The 20982-nt window shown below is 41.4% G+C and overlaps 1 protein-coding gene across 1 annotated transcript in view; it reads right to left on the bottom strand.

Moving 5' to 3' along the window:
* The window catches only part of nbr1b (NBR1 autophagy cargo receptor b), a 160325-nt gene that overhangs the window by 89162 nt on the left and 50181 nt on the right, over nt 1-20982 (bottom strand). Inside the window, exons 8-15 of the mRNA XM_008283553.1 lie at nt 20789-20966; nt 13784-13909; nt 13324-13530; nt 12704-12863; nt 6996-7079; nt 5288-5473; nt 4970-5086; nt 2824-2908 (exon numbers count right to left, since the gene is read on the bottom strand). Of these exons, the coding sequence (XP_008281775.1) occupies nt 2824-2908; nt 4970-5086; nt 5288-5473; nt 6996-7079; nt 12704-12863; nt 13324-13530; nt 13784-13909; nt 20789-20966 (1143 nt within the window). The remainder of the gene's footprint in view (nt 1-2823; nt 2909-4969; nt 5087-5287; nt 5474-6995; nt 7080-12703; nt 12864-13323; nt 13531-13783; nt 13910-20788; nt 20967-20982) is intronic.

The following is a 20982-nucleotide window of genomic DNA, read 5'->3' on the forward strand; positions in this document are numbered from 1 at the left end:
GTCTGAAGCAGCGGCAGGATTTTCTACAAATCCATGTGAAAAGATTAGAGACAAGAGCACTAGCGTAACAAAGTCAGATTATTAAACTGAATAATCTAATAAAATAAAACAAACATTAAAAAATAAATCATTTTGTCTTTGACTGTTATTTCGAAAGCATTTATACAGATGTACAGGTCAGGACTCTAGACAGCACAGCGCGACCTGGCGCGACTGCATGTCTCAGTGCAAGGGCCGTTTCTTCTGTCACCGCCTCAGTATGAATGGATGAAAACACCACATCTGATCACACTCATTATTCATCATCAGTGGCACAGCGGCCAAATGATTTCACACACAGAGAATACAAGCAGCGTTTTCGTACATTTCAGACACACACACACATCGTTGGCTTTATCGCTGAAGCGCAGATCTCATATTGGGATATAACATTAATGTTTTTAAGAGGTAATTTTTAGTGAATATATGCATACATATATATATATATATATATACATATCAGTGTTACAGCTAGTCCGTGTCTCCGCTGGAGGAGCGGGTTGGCTCACTGGAGATGCTGATGGCCGGTATCAGCTGGAAGTCAGTACCGGGAGCTGTCACTGCCAACTTGTCAGGATCTGTGTGTGTGCTACAAAAAACATGAAATCATACTTATTTTCATCACCATTTGTTCTGAAGTTTTAACTTTTGTCCTGATATCAGTTTGTATGCTCTCGGATCTATTTTTTTTGGTTATCGCCCCGGGATGACTGTGTGTCCTGAAGCTCAAACCCTGTCAGTATGTTAACAGAATTTACAAGACAGCATATCACATGATTGCTGAAGTGTCTCTGTTTTGTTTTTTGTTTTTGTTTTGTTTTTTGACAATCACGCCAAATTGACGTATGCCATCAGGATATCATCACGAGCGTGTGAGGCAAGTGCACTGTTACTGGATGCCAGTGGAGCTGTTGGAGGACAGGAGTGATGCAGGCAGCTGAATTGTGGACCAGTTCAAGTTTGTGGAGGGATTTGTGAGGGAGACCAAAGAGGAGAGAAATACAATAATCCAGATGGGAAGTGATGAGACTGTGGATGAGGATGGCAGCAGTGTGGGGGGAGAGGGAGGGGCGGAGGCGATTGATGTTACGTAGGTGGAAGTAGGCAGATCTGGTAATGTTACTGATGTGGGATTGGAAGGATAATGTACTTTCAATCATAATAACAATAACAATAATAATAACAATAATGAAAGATGATAGGAATAATGACTGGAAGAACAAAAACCACAGGCCCTACAACATCAAATCAGCGCGAGAACAAACAAACCGAGCCAAAGTATCCCATGCCCAGATGCCAGTCGGCGCATCATTGTTGTCCATTACATCCTAATGAAAAAAAAAAAAGTTCCACCAAGAACTGCAAAAGGAGAGGCAGATATTGGCTATCACAGTGGTTTAGTCACTATGTCCAACCTGTATAGTATTAAATTTAACAGGTTTTCATGTTTTCCCATTTGGGTGTGAGAGGTTGAGAGTAGGGCACTTGAATGAGTTATAGTGAAGTTTAGGTCTCGGGAAGATTGTTGCCACTCCTCCTCAGCCTGTATTTTGTGGAATGTACCAATTAATTTGACTTGTAGTCGGGCAGCATAAGCAATCTTTTGTGAGTGTGTGATAAAACTGCCAAATTTGGTACATCTATAACTTTAAAAATATAGAAAATGCCAAATATATTGGTCTGGTCGTTAGGTCATTACATATAGGCATTCTAATGACAATGACAACCATTTTCTAAAATGGCTACTTCTTCAAACATGTTTTGTTATTATGCAAGAAAATAATACATTTCCAAAAACAAACCAAAAAAAAAGGCTGCAAAAAAATTGTGGAATGTCTACATAACACAGTGAGCAGAGTTACGTATTAACATAGGTCATGTAGCAATTTTCAGTGAATAACTGAAGCCATTACCTATGCAGCTTGTTTGAAAAGACCAGTAAAATTGCTGTCTACAATTTGAACCATTCTAAGAACACTTGCCTTCCACGTGCCTACAGGGGAATTCTGTCAAGATTTAATACAAGCTTTTTTAAACATTGACTTTTGCCAATTTCCTATAAAGCTTTGACTGGTGAAGAACTTGGGCAACAGTTTTTGTATGTACAGTCGATCATATCTCAGATGCGGACACTTGTAACTCCTTCAGAGAAGTTCAGACAAATTAATACTACAGGAACTATTTTTACTCACTCACTGCAGTATATAGTATTGATATTGAAGTATGTTCTTTGTTAAAGGTCATAGTTCATAGAATTTTCACAAAGTATTTTATCTAGTTCTCAGGGTCAATAGGATTTAGATTGTTTATGTTATTGCATATGAGTCCAATGAGGTAGGAAAGTTTGACAATCCATCAAATTTGTGATGGTCTACTATTCGCTTTCATTCTCAATATATCAGTGATCACCTGCACATTTGGTGCCTTAGTCACAAAATGAACAATTATTTTATGTTAAGCTACGCCAATTTGATGATCAGTTATCAAATCATGTACTCACAGAGATTTAGTCACAAAGATATAGTATGTAGTAACTCACATTTAATACGGGTTTTTTTTCTGTTAATGGAGTAGTATTTATTTTTATTAGGTTTTTAGGAACAGCACCGTATGTGTTGATTTTTTTATGTATTTAATTTAAGTAGTCAAAGAGAAGACACAGCCTCTATGGAATACGAGGAGTTTTGAGAGGATGAACAACAACCTGTCTCATTACTGAGATTCTCTTGTCCATGCAGTCAGTGTTCAGGACCCTTCCCACCAACAACTGCAAACAACTATAACCTTTCTTACCAGTAGGAGTGTTGTTTGGGACACTCTCCAACTCTTGGACGATGTTGATGTCTAACAGCTCGAAAGACAGAAGATCCTGACAGACAAAGGTAAGTCATAAAATACATTTAAAAAGATAAATAAATAAATACAATTAATTAGTTTGAGCAGCGTTGTGGGAAATGCAGTAGGCAGTGTTTCACATTTATACAGCCATTAAAATGTCAGGATTTTTTTTTTTTTGCAGTTTCAATTTTTACTATTCTGTTTCTATTCTGCCCTTTAATTCTGTCTTCTGCAGGGTTCCCAATATGATGAAAGCAAAAACCCCATCAGCGGATAATCACTTTAAGAAACTGTTAAAGAAATACACCAAACATTCCTGGTTTCAGTGTCTGCAGTATTTCCAATTTTAAATTTTACTTTATTCTACATACATAATTTTTAAGACGTGACCAGAGCTATGATCCTTTGTTTCTTCAGTGCTTATGTATGGACAGCTTGTTCTATTTCCTAGGTAGTCCTTTCTCATCGTACTTTTCTGTAGTTCTGGTAGCTGGCTAACTTCCCTCCTTGTTACCTTGATATTGGCTCCTGCCTTCTTGTTCATGGAGGATACTGCTCCTTTTGGCCTTATGGTGCTCACCTTGTAGCCAAGCATCAATCATGACTGTTGCTGTTGTGTATACCAGCCTATTGGTTTCAGTGATTGTCATAGTAGGGACAGTTAGCAGAGCTGCGTTCCATTGTCAAGTAGACTTTCTGTAGGCACTTCTTTACGTAGGTGAACGGAAACTACAGGTATTTAGCTTAGTTATAATTTTCTGTCTCAGCTCCCCTTCTGTTAAGGTTATATGGGTTTGTGGTTGTTGGGACTTGGAACTCAATCTTGGAGTATGAGGATAATTATGATATTTCCCCCTGACCTGGCTCCTACTTGTCATAGCAGTTTGTTTTACCTCATCATTCTCGAGTTGTGATAGCAGTTTGCATTTATGGACATTGTAAACACTGAGCTAGAACTTGCTTCTTAGTTAGCTTAGATGTTGGGTTTCGAAGTATCCATAGGTCCCACATTTTCTGCATATATCCACTATCACTGGGATTGCTTGTATGGTAGCATTCCAACAGTTCCTTATTCTCTGTCCGAATCCATGCCCCGGTCAGGGGGCGTGACAGGAGGCATGGAAATCGGGGGTTTGAATTCTGGTCAGGTGTGTGGCAAGTCCAGTGTGGGCCCTTAAGCAAGGTCCTTAAAGCTATCAAGCCTACCACATGAGCTGTTCAATAAATATAAAAGCCATACTACCTTGGACTCGGGTCAACAAGGTCTGCGCGTCAGGTGTTGGGGAATCAGGGCAACCTCATGAGAAGTAAGCTACACGAACAAGGCATTCATGGATGAGGGCAGAGAACATGGAACTGTTGGAAAGCTACAACACAAGCAATGTCAGGGGATTTCTGCATAGACCATGGGACTCATGGATACTCCGAAACCCAACATCTAAACTAACAAAGAAGCAACTTCTAGCTCATTATTCCAATATTCAGAAACTGCTACTACAACTAGAAACTGAGAAGGTACAACAAAGATTGTATGGCAATCCACAAATAACTAGTTGCACTCCATGGATACCTAGCAGCACAAACAACCTAGCTGCTAATGGGTGGGACCCACCGAGAGTGATTAACCCAAGGTGGACAGTTCTTATAATGACAGATCCTCAGAAGGAAGCAATTATGTCCAATTACTGGCCTACAACCTGCCCCTTGACTTAATGGAAGCTTTTGTTAGGAATCATAGCTTTTCACTTTTTGATTCTAGTGAATTTCAAGTGATTTGGTCTTTAAATTTTGTTAAATCATGGACTTTACTATTAAGACTTAAATACATGCCTTATATGAAATTTAAAATGTAAAATACTCTCCAAATCTACAAAGCATGTTGGTATATGATCATCTTCACCTCTCATAAACACATGATCTACCATTATAGCCTCACATTTGCTTACACATATTATAGTTTGTACTTTGTAGAGAATTTTACTGGATTGGTACTTGAAAGTGGCTATTAACACTTTTGTTGTTAGAATCAGTGCAGAGGAAATCAAAGACTTTCAGCAGAACACAGCAGTGTAATGATTAAAGATTATATTACCTGCGCAGTAAGCAGGTCTACTGAGGGGATGTAGTATTCTTCTTGGTCCACTGACATTAAAGGTGGCTCCCTAGAAGTAGTACAGGCTTTTCCATCTTTCACAACTGGGTTCTTGCCCTGCAGATAAACACAAATCATTTCAGACAGCTACACACACAAATCTACATTATGAATCAAAGTATGTGTTTGTGTTTATCACTCTTTGTGTTTACACAGTTATGCACATAAATGTTTTTTTTTTCCACAGCTTTATTTTACAACTTTGAAGTTTAAATTCTGAATGACTTCTGCTTTAATTTATCTAATTATTTGCTCTACCTGTGGTGTGACACAGGGCGACACAAGTATCCCATCAGCCATCATGGGTGCCGGGGCCAGAGGGTCGACCATGATGCTGCACCACACTCTCGGTCCAAACTGCTCTCCAGCATGCGCCAGACGCCAGTGAGAGGTATAGGAGCCCTCCACAACAGGAGCACACAGTGCTACACTTACTATACCGATCTAGACACACACAAACAAAAAACAGACATCTTCACGGGACCAAAAATTTGTGCCCACACCCTAAAATAAAATAGAAAAGTACTACTCTGAACAAAATCAGACCTGAGCTGGAACCTGGACCCATGTTGCCCCGAGATATAGAGGGAGACACAAACTGGAACGGCACTAGTTTCGTAGCTGTTTGCTATGAATAAAATGACCTTACTTAACAAGTTGCCAAAATAAAACTTTGTGTCTTAACTAATGTTGCAGCAATGTAGAAATACGACCCTTGTGTCTGGTCTAAACACATTCAATCTATTCCCCGCTGCCAAGAAAGTTGGTAAAGTGGTGCTATAGTTCAACTGATGTAAATTTTGTCATCCCAAGATTGGTGTACCACCTTTCACCTGCCAAAACGGGCAATTTTGATTTTACTCATAGTGTGCATGCATGGTATAAGCAGACACTAATCTACTCTAAATATATGGAATGCACCCTCCAAGCAGACTATAAGCAAACTAGAGAGATGTATAATATGAACAGCTACACATCATTGGTGTTCGTAGCTATCTGTTTTGTTGCATTCCGCATAACAAAGATGGCAAACGCTAGCCTTGCTAATATTCTATCATCTGTGCTCTCTGAAATGAGACTGACCTGTGCTTTCTGATTGGAGTTTTCAGACTGCACTGGTCTTATGGGAAAAAAGAAATTCACTGGAATGCAATTTAGCTTGGAGGTCTTTCTACTATTTAACTTGGGCTTTGTTTTTCCTTCGTAACTATGATCTCTGACTCTTAGTGTATTTACTTCGGCACATTTTTTTCAACGAAACTACGCAAAGGTGTCATCTTGTCTCTGTGTTCCTAACCCATGTCATCCATCAAATTTTCACAAATACACATCCGTCTGCAATCTGCCTCCCACTGATGTTGCACATTAATCCTGGAGTGTCAGTATGCTGGTATAATTCTTTGTCTGCTAAATGGGAGAATTTAGAAATTACAATTAGTTTCTCATTTCCAAAGTGACACTAAATTGCTCGTCGCTCCACCAACTGCTTCCAATGACGATGACTCTTAATTTATTTGTTTGCCTGTAGTCAACCATACACTGACTGTTGTTTGTTACATCATTGTTGTCTGATTGTTTGTTTATAGCAGTAGTTAATAAATGTTTCTTGTTGTTGATTCTACCGTGTATTTCTTTGCTTGGGAACTAGAGGTCAATAAAATCAGAGCTTACAACCTCTGATTAAAAGAATTATCAAAACAATCCAATGGTTATGCTACACCATGAATACCTCTTAACACAAAATAAAGAGCTGATCATGAATGTGCTGATTGTATCCATGTGAATCATTGCTTCATAGAGAAAACAATACAAGCTGTTATCTGCTGCGTGTGAAATGACTCCGGACAATGCCCTGATGCGATTGTCAACGCATTGTCCAGAACTGACATGTGAAAACAGCTTAGAAGACAAACTCAGGGTGCATTTTCAAATATTTATTTGACCAATGAAAGCTCCCTTATCTTACCTGTCCTGGTTGGAGGAAGGGAACAGACACTTCTCTCCAACGGTCCCCAGATCCCACTGCCAGGTTTCCCCACATGAACTTCAGCTGCAGGAAGCAGAATACATTTTATTACACTCTATACAGCACTATATTACTCTTTCAATGAAATGTGAAATACATTTTGGCAATTATGTTTAACAAAGCTGAACTGATCAACATTTAATTACATAAGCAATGGCTCACAAAACTCGGTTTGTAAAAGAAGCACTGAAAGATTTATCAGTAAATCTACAGTCCATTTTGAATCACTTTGCAAAAATCACTTCCTATCAGGTTTACAATTTCAAGCTCAATGTTTAAGCAGCATTAGACAGCTGTTTTCAATGAAAAAACACAGTAAAAGATAAAACCAGCAAATCCCTTGTTAACATAGTTGAGCATAAAGCATGGAGCAAAAAGAAAAGTGAATGTTGAACTCAAAGCACCCAGATGGACACAAACCACTGTTAATGTGCGACTGTGGCTCAGGTGGTAGAGCGGGTTGTCCACTAATTGCAAGGTTGGCAGTTCGATCCCCAGCTCCTCCACAGTCAAAGTGTCCTTGGGCAAGACACTGAACCCAAAAGTTGCTCCCAATAGCAGGCATGCACCTTGCATGACAGCTCTATCACCATTGGTGTATGAATGTGATCTACTCTCAAAAATGTATGTCTCTTTGGATAAAAGCATCTGTTAAGTGAAATTGTTTTAATGTGTAAATAGTTTTTGTATGGTGACAGTAAATCAACATTTTACACAAATAAGTTGTTCAAAGTGCTATTTTGTGCGTTTTGTGAAACGTGTTTTAAGCGTATTTGTGCTTCTTTGTTGCAGGCTGGGGCTGCAGGGTGGCGCAGTTGGTAACACTGTTGCCTCACAGCAAGAAGGTTGCCGGTTTGTGTCCCGGTGGGGGCACCGGAATCTTTCTGCGTGCAGTTGGGTTCTCTCCGGGTTCTCCGGCTTCCTCCCACAAGGTCCAAAAACATGTTGAGGTTAATTGGTGATTCTAAATTGTCCGTAGGTGTGAATGTGAGTGTGCTTGGTTGTCTGTCACTAAGTGTAGCCCTGTGATAGACTGGTGACCTGTCCAGGGTGTCCCCTGCCTTCACCCTAAGTCGGCTGGGATAGGCTCCAGCCCCCCTGCGACCCTAGTGAGGATTAAGCGGTGTATAGATAATGGACGGATTTTGCGGGCTGCAAGTGTGTTTCAGGCTGGGTGGGGCTTTGGACGGGAGAAGCCTCACTCACTCTCCTCCGCACCTGAGGATAATTGGTAATCAGCGCTGGAAAAAAGCCTGCCTCCACCTGTGCTCCAGTGCCAGTGGACTATTCCTCCCTTGAGTGGTAACAGGCCAGCCAGTTGACTACGGAACTTTGTGAATTGACAATCTAGCTTTGTCTAACTTTGATTTTTTTCTACATTTATGCCAGAGCCTCCTCATTGAATTGACGTCTCCCTGGCCCAGCTTCTGAAGCCAAGCTCCAGCCTCAGCAGTTCTGCCTCCCGGTCCCTTTGGAAACCTCCCCTGGAAAACCCTCGCTCACTCGGTTACCCTCACGTGCTTCCCGGTGTCCCCTGTTTTCCCTGCAGCCACAAATAAATCCTTCTTTGCTTCTAACCAAAACCCTCTGTTGCATTTTCGGATCCCGCTCAGACTGAATCGTAACAATTTTGCTTAACAAAAATAGCCAATTCCACAAAAAAAAAAAATAAATAAAAAATGTAAAAAGATGCAACTTGTGACATTTTCTGAAAACAAATTCAATTTATTTGCAGTTCACACTTTGTATAGGCTGTAGAAACTCAGCGAACTGTTACCTTGCCTATTATATTTACTGAACTCAACTACTTTATTGGAAGAGCTTGATGAAAAAGTCTTTTGCATTTATTATAAATATACATGTACTCGCACTTTAACTTTCTGCACATAGTCCAGCTTGTTACATTGGTCTTGAGAAGGCCAAGTTTATTCCTAAAAGAACATAAAGCAAGAAAATCCATTTTGAGCCTACCAAACAGTTTCCACAAAGATCAATTTCTGTCCTGACAGAAAAAAAAGCTATGAAGATTCAGTAAATAGGTGGTATATCTGTATTTCCAGACAGATAGCAAACAGAAAAAAGAAGAGACCTACATGCTTGACTGAAGTTGAGTTCTCTTTACTGAATCTTCTTAGCTTTTTATATTGTTGTAAAATGATTGCTCCACTGTAAGGCTCAGACAGTCAACTCTGTGGTGGAGCACTTAACGTGCATAAACACTGGTCATCTCGCCTAAATGTGCAGTAACCAAGAAACACCACCAAAGGGATACTAACGTTTCTCAGTTAATGACAGGAGTCAGAACACTCCCCACTTGGTATAAATATGTTATACCACTGTTTACATTTTCTTCTTTGGCATGAGTAAAACAACATCACTATTGGGCCTTAGATACTCCTTAATTACCCCTTGGTGAAGAGTCTGCACCATCACCTTACAGACTTTGGTGTCTGAGCTAGTAATGGTCTTGACTATACGTCCAAGAGGCCACACATTACATTCTGCTTGAATGTCCTTCATTAAAACAATATCACTTTCCTTGAGGTCCGACTTCTCCAAGGTCCACTTTCTCCGCAGCTGAAAAGTCGGCAGGTACTCCAATCTCTACAGTTTCCAGAAAGATTCTGCCAAGCTCTGGACCTGGCACCACTGTACCTTATATAGGTGGTCCAATTCAAAGTTTCCTGGGGATGCAGGAGTAACACTCATCTTCTGGGTTAGGAGAGTAGCAAGTGTGAGCATTTCAAGTACTTCAACATTGTATGAGATTGGGACCAGTGGCTGGGGATTCAGGACGGCCATAACCTCAGCCATCAAGGTTGTTAGGACCTCATGAGACAGTCTGGTAGCACCATCTTTCATCAGCAGTGCATCCAGGATAAGTCTTGCCACTCCTATTAGCCTCTTCCAAGCTCCTCCCTTGTGTGAAGAACAGAGAGCATTAAAAGTTCCATGTACATCCCTGTTCCTGCAGGTAGTTCTTGATCTCAAGGTCATCAGCGTTAACTTGAAGCTTTCTGCATGCACCAATGAAATTTGTCCTTCTGTCCGACCTTAGGTGTTTGATAGGTCCCCGTAAGGACAGAAAGCGCCTCAAGGCGTCGATGAAGCTTGAGACTGACATAGATTGAATGACTAAAAGGTGCACAGCTCTTGTACTGAGACAAGTGAAAATGACAGCCCACCTCTTGCTCTCAGCAGCTCCACCTCGCGTCCGCCAAGTGATGACACTCCATGGGCATAGACATCAAGCCTTACATGAGTAAAGGGGCGGTCAATCTGTCAGTCAGCAGATCAGACATTTTTTGAACTTCACACTTTCCACTCTTCGGCTTCCCCATGACGATTCTATCGTAGCACTCGTCTATGTAGTCCGTCAGGCTGGCCAGATCTTCTCCGCCTTCCTCCAGAGTGAAACTTAAAAGACACTAAGTTTCTTTCTTTTCAAAATTTAAAGTTAGTTTGGCAAACGTAGATTTACTGAATGTATGAATGAATGAATTCGCGCGCCTTGTTTGAATCTGCCGTCTCACAGGATCTGCGTTACTACAGCGTCATGTGTCTCACAGGATCTGCGTCCCTCTTAATGATCTTCAGTGGAGCTGGAAACAGATGCTCCGGCAGAAGGTCCAGGATGGAGATGGCCATGTTCTGGGGAGTCTCCCAGCAGTCAGGGAAGATGTTTATCCAGCTGCCCTTCACTAAAACATTGCTTAAATGTTATTTTTAATGCACAGTAACAGTCATAAGAATAAAACAAGGCTGTACTACAGGTAATGAAAGCAAGAAAATAATTCAGACGTACCAAGGCAGCGATCAGTACAACAACAAATAAAAATATAAAGTTCCAACATTAACTTTAACTTCTTTTAAATCGATTGTGAGCATTGACTAAATTACACTGTGAGGACAAAGTGTGACCGCTAAACTACGTATATCCCAGTTTCACCGCTACGGAGCTGTCAGAGCCAGCGGCAGATTTAAGAAAGCCTTGCCAACATCAGGCTGCTTTCGGCGGCTACTGTGAGCACTGGCTGCCGTCACAGCTGTCAAACCGGGACGCTCACATCTCCGAAATCGTCGGAGCAAAATTTTAAGCAGGCTTTATCTTGATAAAATGACTACATATTTGGCATTTATACCACTACATTCTCACCTCAAATAATCATAAAACTACAGTTTGTGTCACAATAACAGTAGTATTTACAAAAAAAGCCTGTGTTACCGTTGAAAGTTTTCTCCTCGGCTTTTGCATTCTGGGATACTTGACTGTCTGAAATCAACACAAGTCCGGTCTGATGCAGACTCGATAATGTGGACAGAGCGAGAACCCATCCTGGCATTTCATCTTACTTGGTCAGATGCGTACTTAGAATTGGGACAGTACTTGGTCTTCGACTGATGACGTTTCACAAGTCCGCAAGAACGCAAGTACGGACAAGTACACATATTGAAACATGGCTAGAGTCTGTAGTTCTAGGCTTCGGCGTGCTGTTCACAGTTGTTTAATTGCCTTTCCCGCTGAGTGGTTATCATTTTACTATTCTGTCCTGGCAGAATACCACCCGGAGCACTTAACATGCATGAACATTGGTCATCCTACTTGAATGCTCAATAACCCAGAAACACTACCACAGGGACACTAACATTTCTGAGTTAATGACAGGGGTCAGAATAAGTTATTAGAATCAATTTACAATTAAAATCTTACTCACATAAGTACGTCAGATTACCATTAAATATAAAAGACATGAAAAGTTCCCCCCAGAAAAATCCCGACACATGTATGTATTTGGTCATGTTTATATTACACCATATTGACCTAATGCAGGGACAATTCACAAATAAACTGCCTAAAACTGCATGCCAAGCCTCAAGCTTTAGTTGTATTTGGAGAACCACCTCAAAACTCTAGAACTCCCTTAAACTTGGATTAGGCTATCAAGCAATATTTTAGTTTTTGTGGTACAACTTGTCATACCTGCTCAATCAGTTATGAAAGTTCTAAAATAAATAAATAAAAATGTATTAAAAAAAATTCTAATCTAACCAAGTGTCTGACATCAAAGTATTCTCTAAAACATCACTGCTTGACTTTTGCATTCTCACTTTTTCTTAATGTGTGCTTAAAGATGAGACTTTTCATGACAGCTTCAATTTAAAGAAAAGAAAATCAAACCCACCCATATTTAGAGAACTTTTGATCTAGTTATCTAGTTTTGCAGATTCTAAGTCAGTGGTGTCAACAAATATCAGTGAAAACCTTGGCCATTTATTTTGAAAACTTCCTGAAATACTGTCACTCAAACATAGTGTCAAATTTCAAAGTGTGAAAAAATGTGCTGAAAGTGGATAAAAAAAAAAAAAAAAAAAATAAATCTCAGACAGTCTATCAGTCTAAAATTCCACAGATACCATTTTATATATTTATAATTTATGGTAAAAACAATTCAAGCAAATCAGAGATGGACGTGCAAAAGGCCCCTGATGATTTGAGTGAGAATCCTCAGATGAGATTAATTTGGACACTTCAGCATATTTCTCTCATCAATGCAAAACAAGCGCAAAAAGCTTGTTTGGGCGCAAACCTTTTTCTATAAAATTTTCCCAAAGGTATGAACAGACCAAACTACTGAACAGGACTTTACCTTAGTATCAGCACCCCAACTGATAGTTCCTGTGTTCCTCATTTTCCAGTACTTGATAAACTTGGTCGCAGGACGCAGTCGCGTTCCATCAGGAAGATTCTCATCCAGAAATGTGGCCATCATGGCTGGAACCACCAGGGGACAGGGGCGCTTTGGGCGCCTGAGCAAAAATATAATCCTTTTATTCTGCTATTATCTTAGGTTGTGCTTTTATAGGTACTTGTTAAGAGCGTTCAGATTTTGGTCACAAGGTACAACTGAAAAGTTCTGAGTCTATGCCTTCAAAAAGTAACTTTACTGGATTTGAATTCGGCTGCATTTCCCTCCAGGGTAGTCATCTTGTGCAGCAAAACATCACTCCCAGCACTATTATATGCATTATTTTTAGCTGTTTTGGCGAATCATCCATCACAAGCTAACCTTTTCAAAAGTTTGTCTATTTCAAACAATCAATATAGCTTTTTACCCCTTCTAAGTGCTAACTGGCATTCTTAAAACATTGTTGTTCAGGTATTATAGCGGATTCACTAAATCTCACTTTTTATTGTTGTTGGAATAATTTTTCTCAGGCATGTGCTCTAACTTAACAAGTGTGGAACATATTTTTGCTGGTAACCTACTCTGGGCTGTTGTGCTGGGTGGCTCGAGGCTGCAGAAGAATGGGGGAAGAGCTCCCATCTCTGTAGGAGGAGCTCCATTGTATGCCCCGCCTTTCCATCCTCAGCTGTTTCCGAATCTCTTTGACCTCTGCCTTCAGCAAGCGCTTCTCTGCTTTAAGCCGTTGCTTCTCTGCCTTCCGGAAACTGCGGTCTCCACGCCTATAGAACCTGTACAGCAATGGCCAGCGATAAAACCAAAACATATAACATAACATAACAATAACGTCTATGTATATGTGTGTGTCTGTTCATGTGTATGTGTGTGTGCATGCTGCTATATTTATTAATATATAATTTATTAAGTACTTTCCACACCTTCATGTCAAAACACACGTAATTTATGTAGCTGTAAATGTGTTAAGTTGCTCTCACATTTTTAAAAAATTGGTAAAGTATTGGAAACACTTAACTGGTACCATACCTGCTGTGGTCTGGGGCAGGTGATCCATGCTCTGGGATGGACAGAGGAGTCCTGGCTCTTACTAGGTTGTGACTGGGATCATGGGAGAAGCTACAGGGCTCGCAAAGAGTACAGGAGGTACACACACTGGTGAGAGGCAGGAAGAGAGGAAAGACGGACAGGAAATAATAGAGGTCGAGGATGAAAAGAGTGGCAGAAAATGAAGTAGACAGTGAAAAAGGGAAAGAGAAAGAATAATTCCAATATGAGCGGTGTGATGATGATTAGGTCCTTCAATTTCAGTTGAGGGGCTTTATTGCAGGCATGTAGATGTATTTAGGTCTGAACTCTTGTTGAAGATTTTTCAAATGAATAACATATGACTTCCTTTGTCCACTCTGTGAGAAGAAGATCGAACTAATTACATGTCATGTTGCTGTATATCATGTCTACAACACGCTATGTGAATGTCACGTAAATTGAATTATGGTTGCCACTTTAGGCTGATTTTCTGTTGCCAGTAGGTGGCACTATCAGTGTAACAAAATACTGGCATGTAGGTGGGTCCAGTCCTGTGCTACTAAACAAATTTGAGATAGCTAGGCGTTCTTTTACCCCTTTTCCACCAAGAAGAACCTGGTGCTAGTTCCGTGCTGGTGCTAGGGCCAGTGCTTAGTTGGTTCCAATCTGGCACCTCCAAAGAACCGGTTGCCTTTCCACTGGCAAGGAGCCAATTTAGAGCCATGCCATGTCACTACATACGTAGCCGTTTACTGAAAAATTCTCAAGCCACACAGAAGTCTACACAGGACTCCAGACTAACTTTTTTTACCGGTGCAACCACTCGTCTCATTTATTCGCACTTCTCACCTTATCACAGGCAAAACATATGACTTGCTGAACATTTTCTTATCGATAGACGGTACAATTTACGATGTTCCCTAAATGCCCCACATAGCAGGCTGCGGTAGCTGCTGTTGTTGGCTGTGGTGCTCGGACTGGTGTGCGACCAAAACTGACTTTAAAAAGCGTAAACTAGAAGACTAAAAAATCAAATCAAGTTTATTGTCATTTTGCTGTACATACACAGGAGTACAGGCAAGATGAGAGAGTGTTTCCTTAGGATTCAATCATTTAACGCAATTTAAATAAAGAAGTGTTTGCATATCTGGATCAGCAGTTCAGCATTCTGACAGCTTGTGGAATGAAGCTGTTGATCATTCTGGAGGTCCTTCCTTTAATGCTCCAGACACGTTTGCCTGATGGTAGCAGTTCAAACTCTGATGACCCTCTCAGCTCCTCTAACTATCCTCTGCAGGGCTTTTCTGTCTGACATACTGCAGCTGGAGTACCATGTTGAGATGCAGCATGACAGAACGCTTTCCACCACACCTCTGTAAAAAGTCCTGAGGATGCTGGCAGTGAGAGAGGCTTGTTTCAGCTTCCTCAGGAAATGCAGTCTCTGCTGAGACCGTTTGATGATCGCTGTGGTGTTCTTATTCCAGCTCAGGTCCTGCGAGATCTGCACGCCGAGGAACTTGATGTTCTCCACTCTCTCCACTGTGCAGCCACTGACGCTGAGGAGAGCATGCTCAGGATGTGACCTCCGGAAGTCAACTATCATCTCCTTTGTTTTGTCCACATTGAGCAGCAGGTTGTTCTTACTGCACCAGACCTCAAAGTGTTTCACCTTCATCTCTGTACATTGATTCTTTGTTCCCATGAATAAGTCCCACTACTGTGGTATCATCAGCAAATTTGATGATCTGGATCCCCACATGTGTGGCTGCACAGTCATGTGTCAGCAGTGTAAACAACAGTGGAGGGGTTTGCAAGCGGGCACCAGCATAACAGAAAGATGATCGAGCAGCCAAGGTGGGGGCGGGGGGTTGCTTTGTATGCATCATGGAAGTTTGAACACACCAATTAGAGCATGTTCTCTCCTCTGGTTTTAAAGTCCTCAAATTGCTTGAACTTGGGGAGCACAGACTTTAAACTGCTGTGGTTAAAATCCCCTGCAACCACTGTAAAGCTGTCTGGAAGTTTAGTTAAAAGTTCACTGATAGCATTGTGTAGCCCTCCTAGCGCCTTGTTAGCATTAGCACTTGGAGCTATGTAAACAAAGGCGACAATCACGTTAGTGAATTCCCTCGGCAGGTAGAATGGCCAGCATTTCACAATAAGAAACTCTGCCAACTGAGAGGCTAACGTGGCATTTACACACCAGTCTTTGTTAATAAAGATGCACAGCCCTCCGCCTCAGCTTTTACTAGAGCTAGCTGATAGAAGATACAACATATTGCCTCAGCTGGGAATCTGTATTACTCACAGAGAATCATCAGTGAAAAAATTGGTTAAAGGGAGACACTTCTTTCAATCGATTCAAATCCAAAATTCTGAACACAACCTGCTCCGGACGAGGTTAGCTCTGCAGCATAAATTACTAATAAGTGATCTTACAAGTTAAAAAAGAGACACCTTTGTGACACTGAAAACTCTGACTTTACCTCAACATACCTAACAAACCTACTAATTTCTCTTCATAGTACAGCCTTTCGGAATTTGGGGAAAATTGGAAAACATACATTTAAGTTGCAAACGACTTCTGTGTTCCTGGCAAAACATTAAAATTTGCTATGCCGCCAGGGCAACAGCGTTCAACAAAAACTGGAAAGATTGGCAAGTTAGCATTGCAAACGTCTTTAACCGACAAAAAACTAATTATGGTGGCCTTGAGGTGTTAAACACAATCACATTTCAGAAACCCTGACATTTGAAAAAGCACAACAAAAAACGACAACAACATTTTGCAAACAACAACAAAACAGAACACACAACAGCTCAGAAACATTTTATTAATGGTAAGAAAAAAAAGCTTGTTTGTTGTCTTTTCTCAAATGCTTTGTTTTCAGTATTGTGTGAACGACTGTTGTGTTTTCCGGTTTGTTGTTGTGTTCTCTAAACTGCTGTGTTCTGTCACATTTTGCTGTGTTTTGCACTAATCATAAAAAATTATGTTGATTGGAATAATTCTCTTCGAGGATTTCGTTAAAACACAGTGCCTGTAAAGTCAAAAGCTGTTCCAAAAAATTATAAATGGCTACTCCCTGTTGGGTTTACAATATTGCTATATGGCTAAGAGGCTCTTTTGTAAGGCTTTGGACACTACACCTGACCACTAACTTTTGTTTATATGACTAACATGTAGCACAAGGGTTTCTCTGTTGAAATTCTGTAGCAGGTGCTGTTCACATGTTTGTTCCATGTATGTGCAAGACCCATGTACATATTAATACAACCACTGCAGTTTCAAGAGGGTCCTTAAACTGGCCTTGCTCTCTGACTAAAGACCTGACACCATGACTAAGAGTGCACATTAAGTCTCATAGTTCATAGAAGTAGTACATTCTCTAGAACCCTTTGAAATCCACAACACTCCTATTGTATCTCTGGTTTTGCTGCAGCAGTTTTGATGTGTACTTTCAGTGAACTGTCCATCATCCAAACGTTACCAAAGTGCAATGCAAAATCATTGCAGTGCAGGTGCTCAGTAGCTCAAATGGTTGAGCAGGAGAGCCATAAACAGGGACTGCAGTGGCAATGAATCCAATCCAACCCATGAATGTTCCTCCCTCACTTTTCTCCATACCTTTCCTGTCTCACTTCAAATAACCTTAAAAAATAACCTTTAAAAAAAAATCGTTGCAGTATCCTTTTGAATAAGGAGGTAGAATCATGATGTAGTTAGCCTTGTTTACAATTAAGACTGAAAGCCAGAGGGAAAATCTAGCCAGGCTGTGTGCAATGGCCAAAACTACAGCATTGCCTCCACAGCTGACTGATCAAAGCATCTCAATTGCTTAACATGGGTGCAGAAAGTTATGTTTAAAGACAACAACTTGTGATATTTGGTGTTTTATGCTGCACCAATTTAATGGAGAACAATCAATTTTGTTCTCCACAATACTAAAATGTTCAACTAGCTGATATAACAAAGACTCAAGAATCACTGAAGTCACCAACTTTGCAGTCTAATTGCAGGTGGTTTTCAACACTACTATGAATATTGTATTTATTTACTTTATTTTCATTTACTTCAAATGAGTGTCTCTTCGGTGCTGAGCCATGCGCGTGTGGAGCATTGTGGCAGGGGGAGTACGAACGACTCACATAATGAGGGGGAGGAGTGACAAACCCCCAATTGAAACCAAAACTCAGGTGGCTGTGGCTCCTTAAGGATATAAGTATCTGGAACTCCCAACTTGTCAGTCAGAACTGATGAAGCCTCTTGGATGAGAGGTGAAACGTCTTCAAGGAACTCAAGCAAGTCCAGTTGCTACGATTAATCTACGAGAATCACCACGACCTTGATGACTGGATGACTGAGAATCTTCACAGACTTAAAGTGCTGATGTTGGTTTGCTTCGGCCCTGAGATGATTGTGGCAGACTTGAGACAGGTGGGGTCCATGGCTTGGGAGAGAGACATACTGAAAATGTCAGTGAAAACATTCTAGATTTGGTAAGCACAGTCTCTTATAACTTGGGCTGGGATCCAATCTGCCCCCCCCCCCCCAAGCTTTCCTCACATTCACTGAGTGGAAGATTTTCCTCACCTCCTGTGTCTATATGGTCAGTATGTCACCGGTGCCAACAGTTGGGGGTGCAGCTCCATCATCAGGCCCAGTTGTTTCAAAGCAGGCAAAGAAATGATTGAGTTCCTCTGCCAAGGAGGCATTGTTTTCCATTGGTGGTTCTTGATACTCCTCTAGTTGGTAATCTGTTGAATGACTTACCACATGCATGCTGAACCCCTGTTAGAGAAATTATCCTCAATTTTCTCTTTGTACTCAGCTTTAGCGTGCTTCATGCCTTTTTTCAGGTTGTGCCTGGCTGCACTGTGCCACCCTCTGTTGCCTGATCCTGCTCTAAAGGCTGTGTTGTGGTCTTTCAGGAGTGTCTGCACCTCTTGTCATTCATGGTTTCCTGTTTTGGAAGACAAGAATGTGTTTGTTGATGGTGAAATTTGCAACACAGGTCCTGATGTAGCAGAGAACAGTAGTAGTGTAGGTCTCCACATCTTGATCAAAAAACAGATCCTAGTTGGTACGTTCACAACAGTCCTGCAGTTGTAGAGATGCCTCTTCAGGCCAGGTTTGAACAGTTCAGGTGGGAGGTCTCTGTTTTTTTAATGAAGGGGCTGTCAGCTTGGGTTGGATGTTGTAACAGATAAGACTGACCCAGATGTGAGAGGGGAGAAGCTCTGTATACCTTAATGATGTTTGAGTAGACATAGTCCAGTGCATTGTCCCTTCTCATTGCACATTTGATGTGCAAGCTGAACCTTGGAAGCACAGTCTTTAAATTAGCATGACTGAAGTCTCCAGCAACAATGAAAACGTCATTGGGGTAAGCATTGGCCTGTTTGCTTATAGTCATTAGCACATAGCTACAACAGAGAATCCGGTGGCAGGTAGAAGGGTCTCCATTTAACTGCTAGGAGCTCCAAATCAGATGAGCAGTGCATATTGCTGATTGCAGTGCATCAGTCATTATTCCCAAAGATACACAGTATACCATAGTGGCTCAAATTGGAGTTTTAATCCCAATCACTTTGGTAGGCTGAGCAGCCTGCTAGTTCAATGGCTGCATCAGGGACTCCAACATTGAGCCAAGTGTCATTGATGATGATCACACAGCTGTGTCTCGTGGCTATCCGGGATGCTAAGTCTAGCCTCAGTTTATTCATTTTATTACCAAGGGATCTGGCATTTGCAATTTAAAGGCTGGGAAGCAATGGTCTGGTTGGAGCTCTTTATAGCCTAGCCAGGTAGCTGGACCAGTATCGCCTCTTCTGCTTGCGCTCACACCGCCTCCAACAGGGTTGGGCCCCTTGGAATAGCAATCCACCATGAAGCCAGTGATCTTGCTAACTCCCCTGGTATTCCACAGGATTGCTGGTAGGCACTCGTGATGGGAACCTGGTGCATTGTTCTGAGGTGCAGGAGTTGTTCTCTGCTGTACAGGAGCTTCAGTGCACTCAAACTGAGCTCTTCTATCAATATTACCACAAAAACTGGGTCTGTGTGTGCTGCCATCTTGCAAACATCTGATGGTTATACTTTCTGAGGAGAGACCTTCGTACTCCATTATATGTGTTTGGTAAGTTGTGCTGTAGTACCTCTCTTCTGTTTAGAGGTGGCTGTTCCGGTTTGACATAGATGGCTTCTCTTACTTTCCTCTCAAACCAACTGTCTTCTCTGTCCAGAATGTGTACATTGCTGTCCTCAAAGGAGTTCCCTTATCCTTCAGATGCAGGGGGACTGCTGAGTCTTGTCCTTAGGAGCTGGCTTCCCTGTGTTAAACCATGCATTTATGGAGCTGTTGTTTAGTCTCCCCTATGTACAAGTCCATGCATTCCCTGCTGCACTGGACTGCATACACAAGATTGCTCCACTTGTGTGTGGGTGTTTTGTCCTCGGGTTGAACCATTTTTGTTTGGCTTAAAGTGTTACTGGGTTGTTCCTTCTGTTCTTCTTTTCATCTCTGTCTACTGGGGTGCTGTGTTTCAAAGATCTTCATGTTAATTTGATAATGGCTCAGTTTGGATAATCGCAGTTGTAGAGGTTGGCCACAATGGATGACACTGGAGAGCCCACTGTGCAGATATATAACAAGGTTTATGTCTGTAGACAGAAGCAACAGCTGTTTACTTACCGAGGCTCCTGGGGTTACCGATGCAGATACTTTTATGCATATGACTACAATATCTGAATAATTTTTACCCTTAGAAAGGCTGACTGCCTGTGAAACATATTCAATTCAAGCAGCACCCTTATCCACAAAGCAGAATAGATCAGTATGCACATTTTAAACAAGACATTTTCTTAGTTTTCTCTTTTCAGTTTTTAAGGACAGATCTCGTGGGGACATATACAAGAGAACATTTTTTGAATGAGATTGTTAGACAATATATATTCATTACTCATCCGAAGTGACTTGCAATTAGCCTGCTGACAACACGTACCTGCATTGGTAGCCTCCTCCAGTGGTCTGGCCCCTACAGGAGGAGCAGGGAGGAGTGGAGGAGGATGGAGATCCAGGCAGTGTGGAGGACACCTCAGGGACCTGCTGAGGTTCCGTTCCTCCTACTACTTCCCCTTTACCTCTCCCTGCTCCACCTGCTCCTCCTCCTCCCCCTCCTCCTCCTCCTCCTCCTCC

Source organism: Stegastes partitus, unplaced genomic scaffold (genome assembly GCF_000690725.1).
Source record: "Stegastes partitus isolate 25-593 unplaced genomic scaffold, Stegastes_partitus-1.0.2 Scaffold319, whole genome shotgun sequence".
Taxonomy (NCBI): Eukaryota; Metazoa; Chordata; class Actinopteri; family Pomacentridae; genus Stegastes; species Stegastes partitus.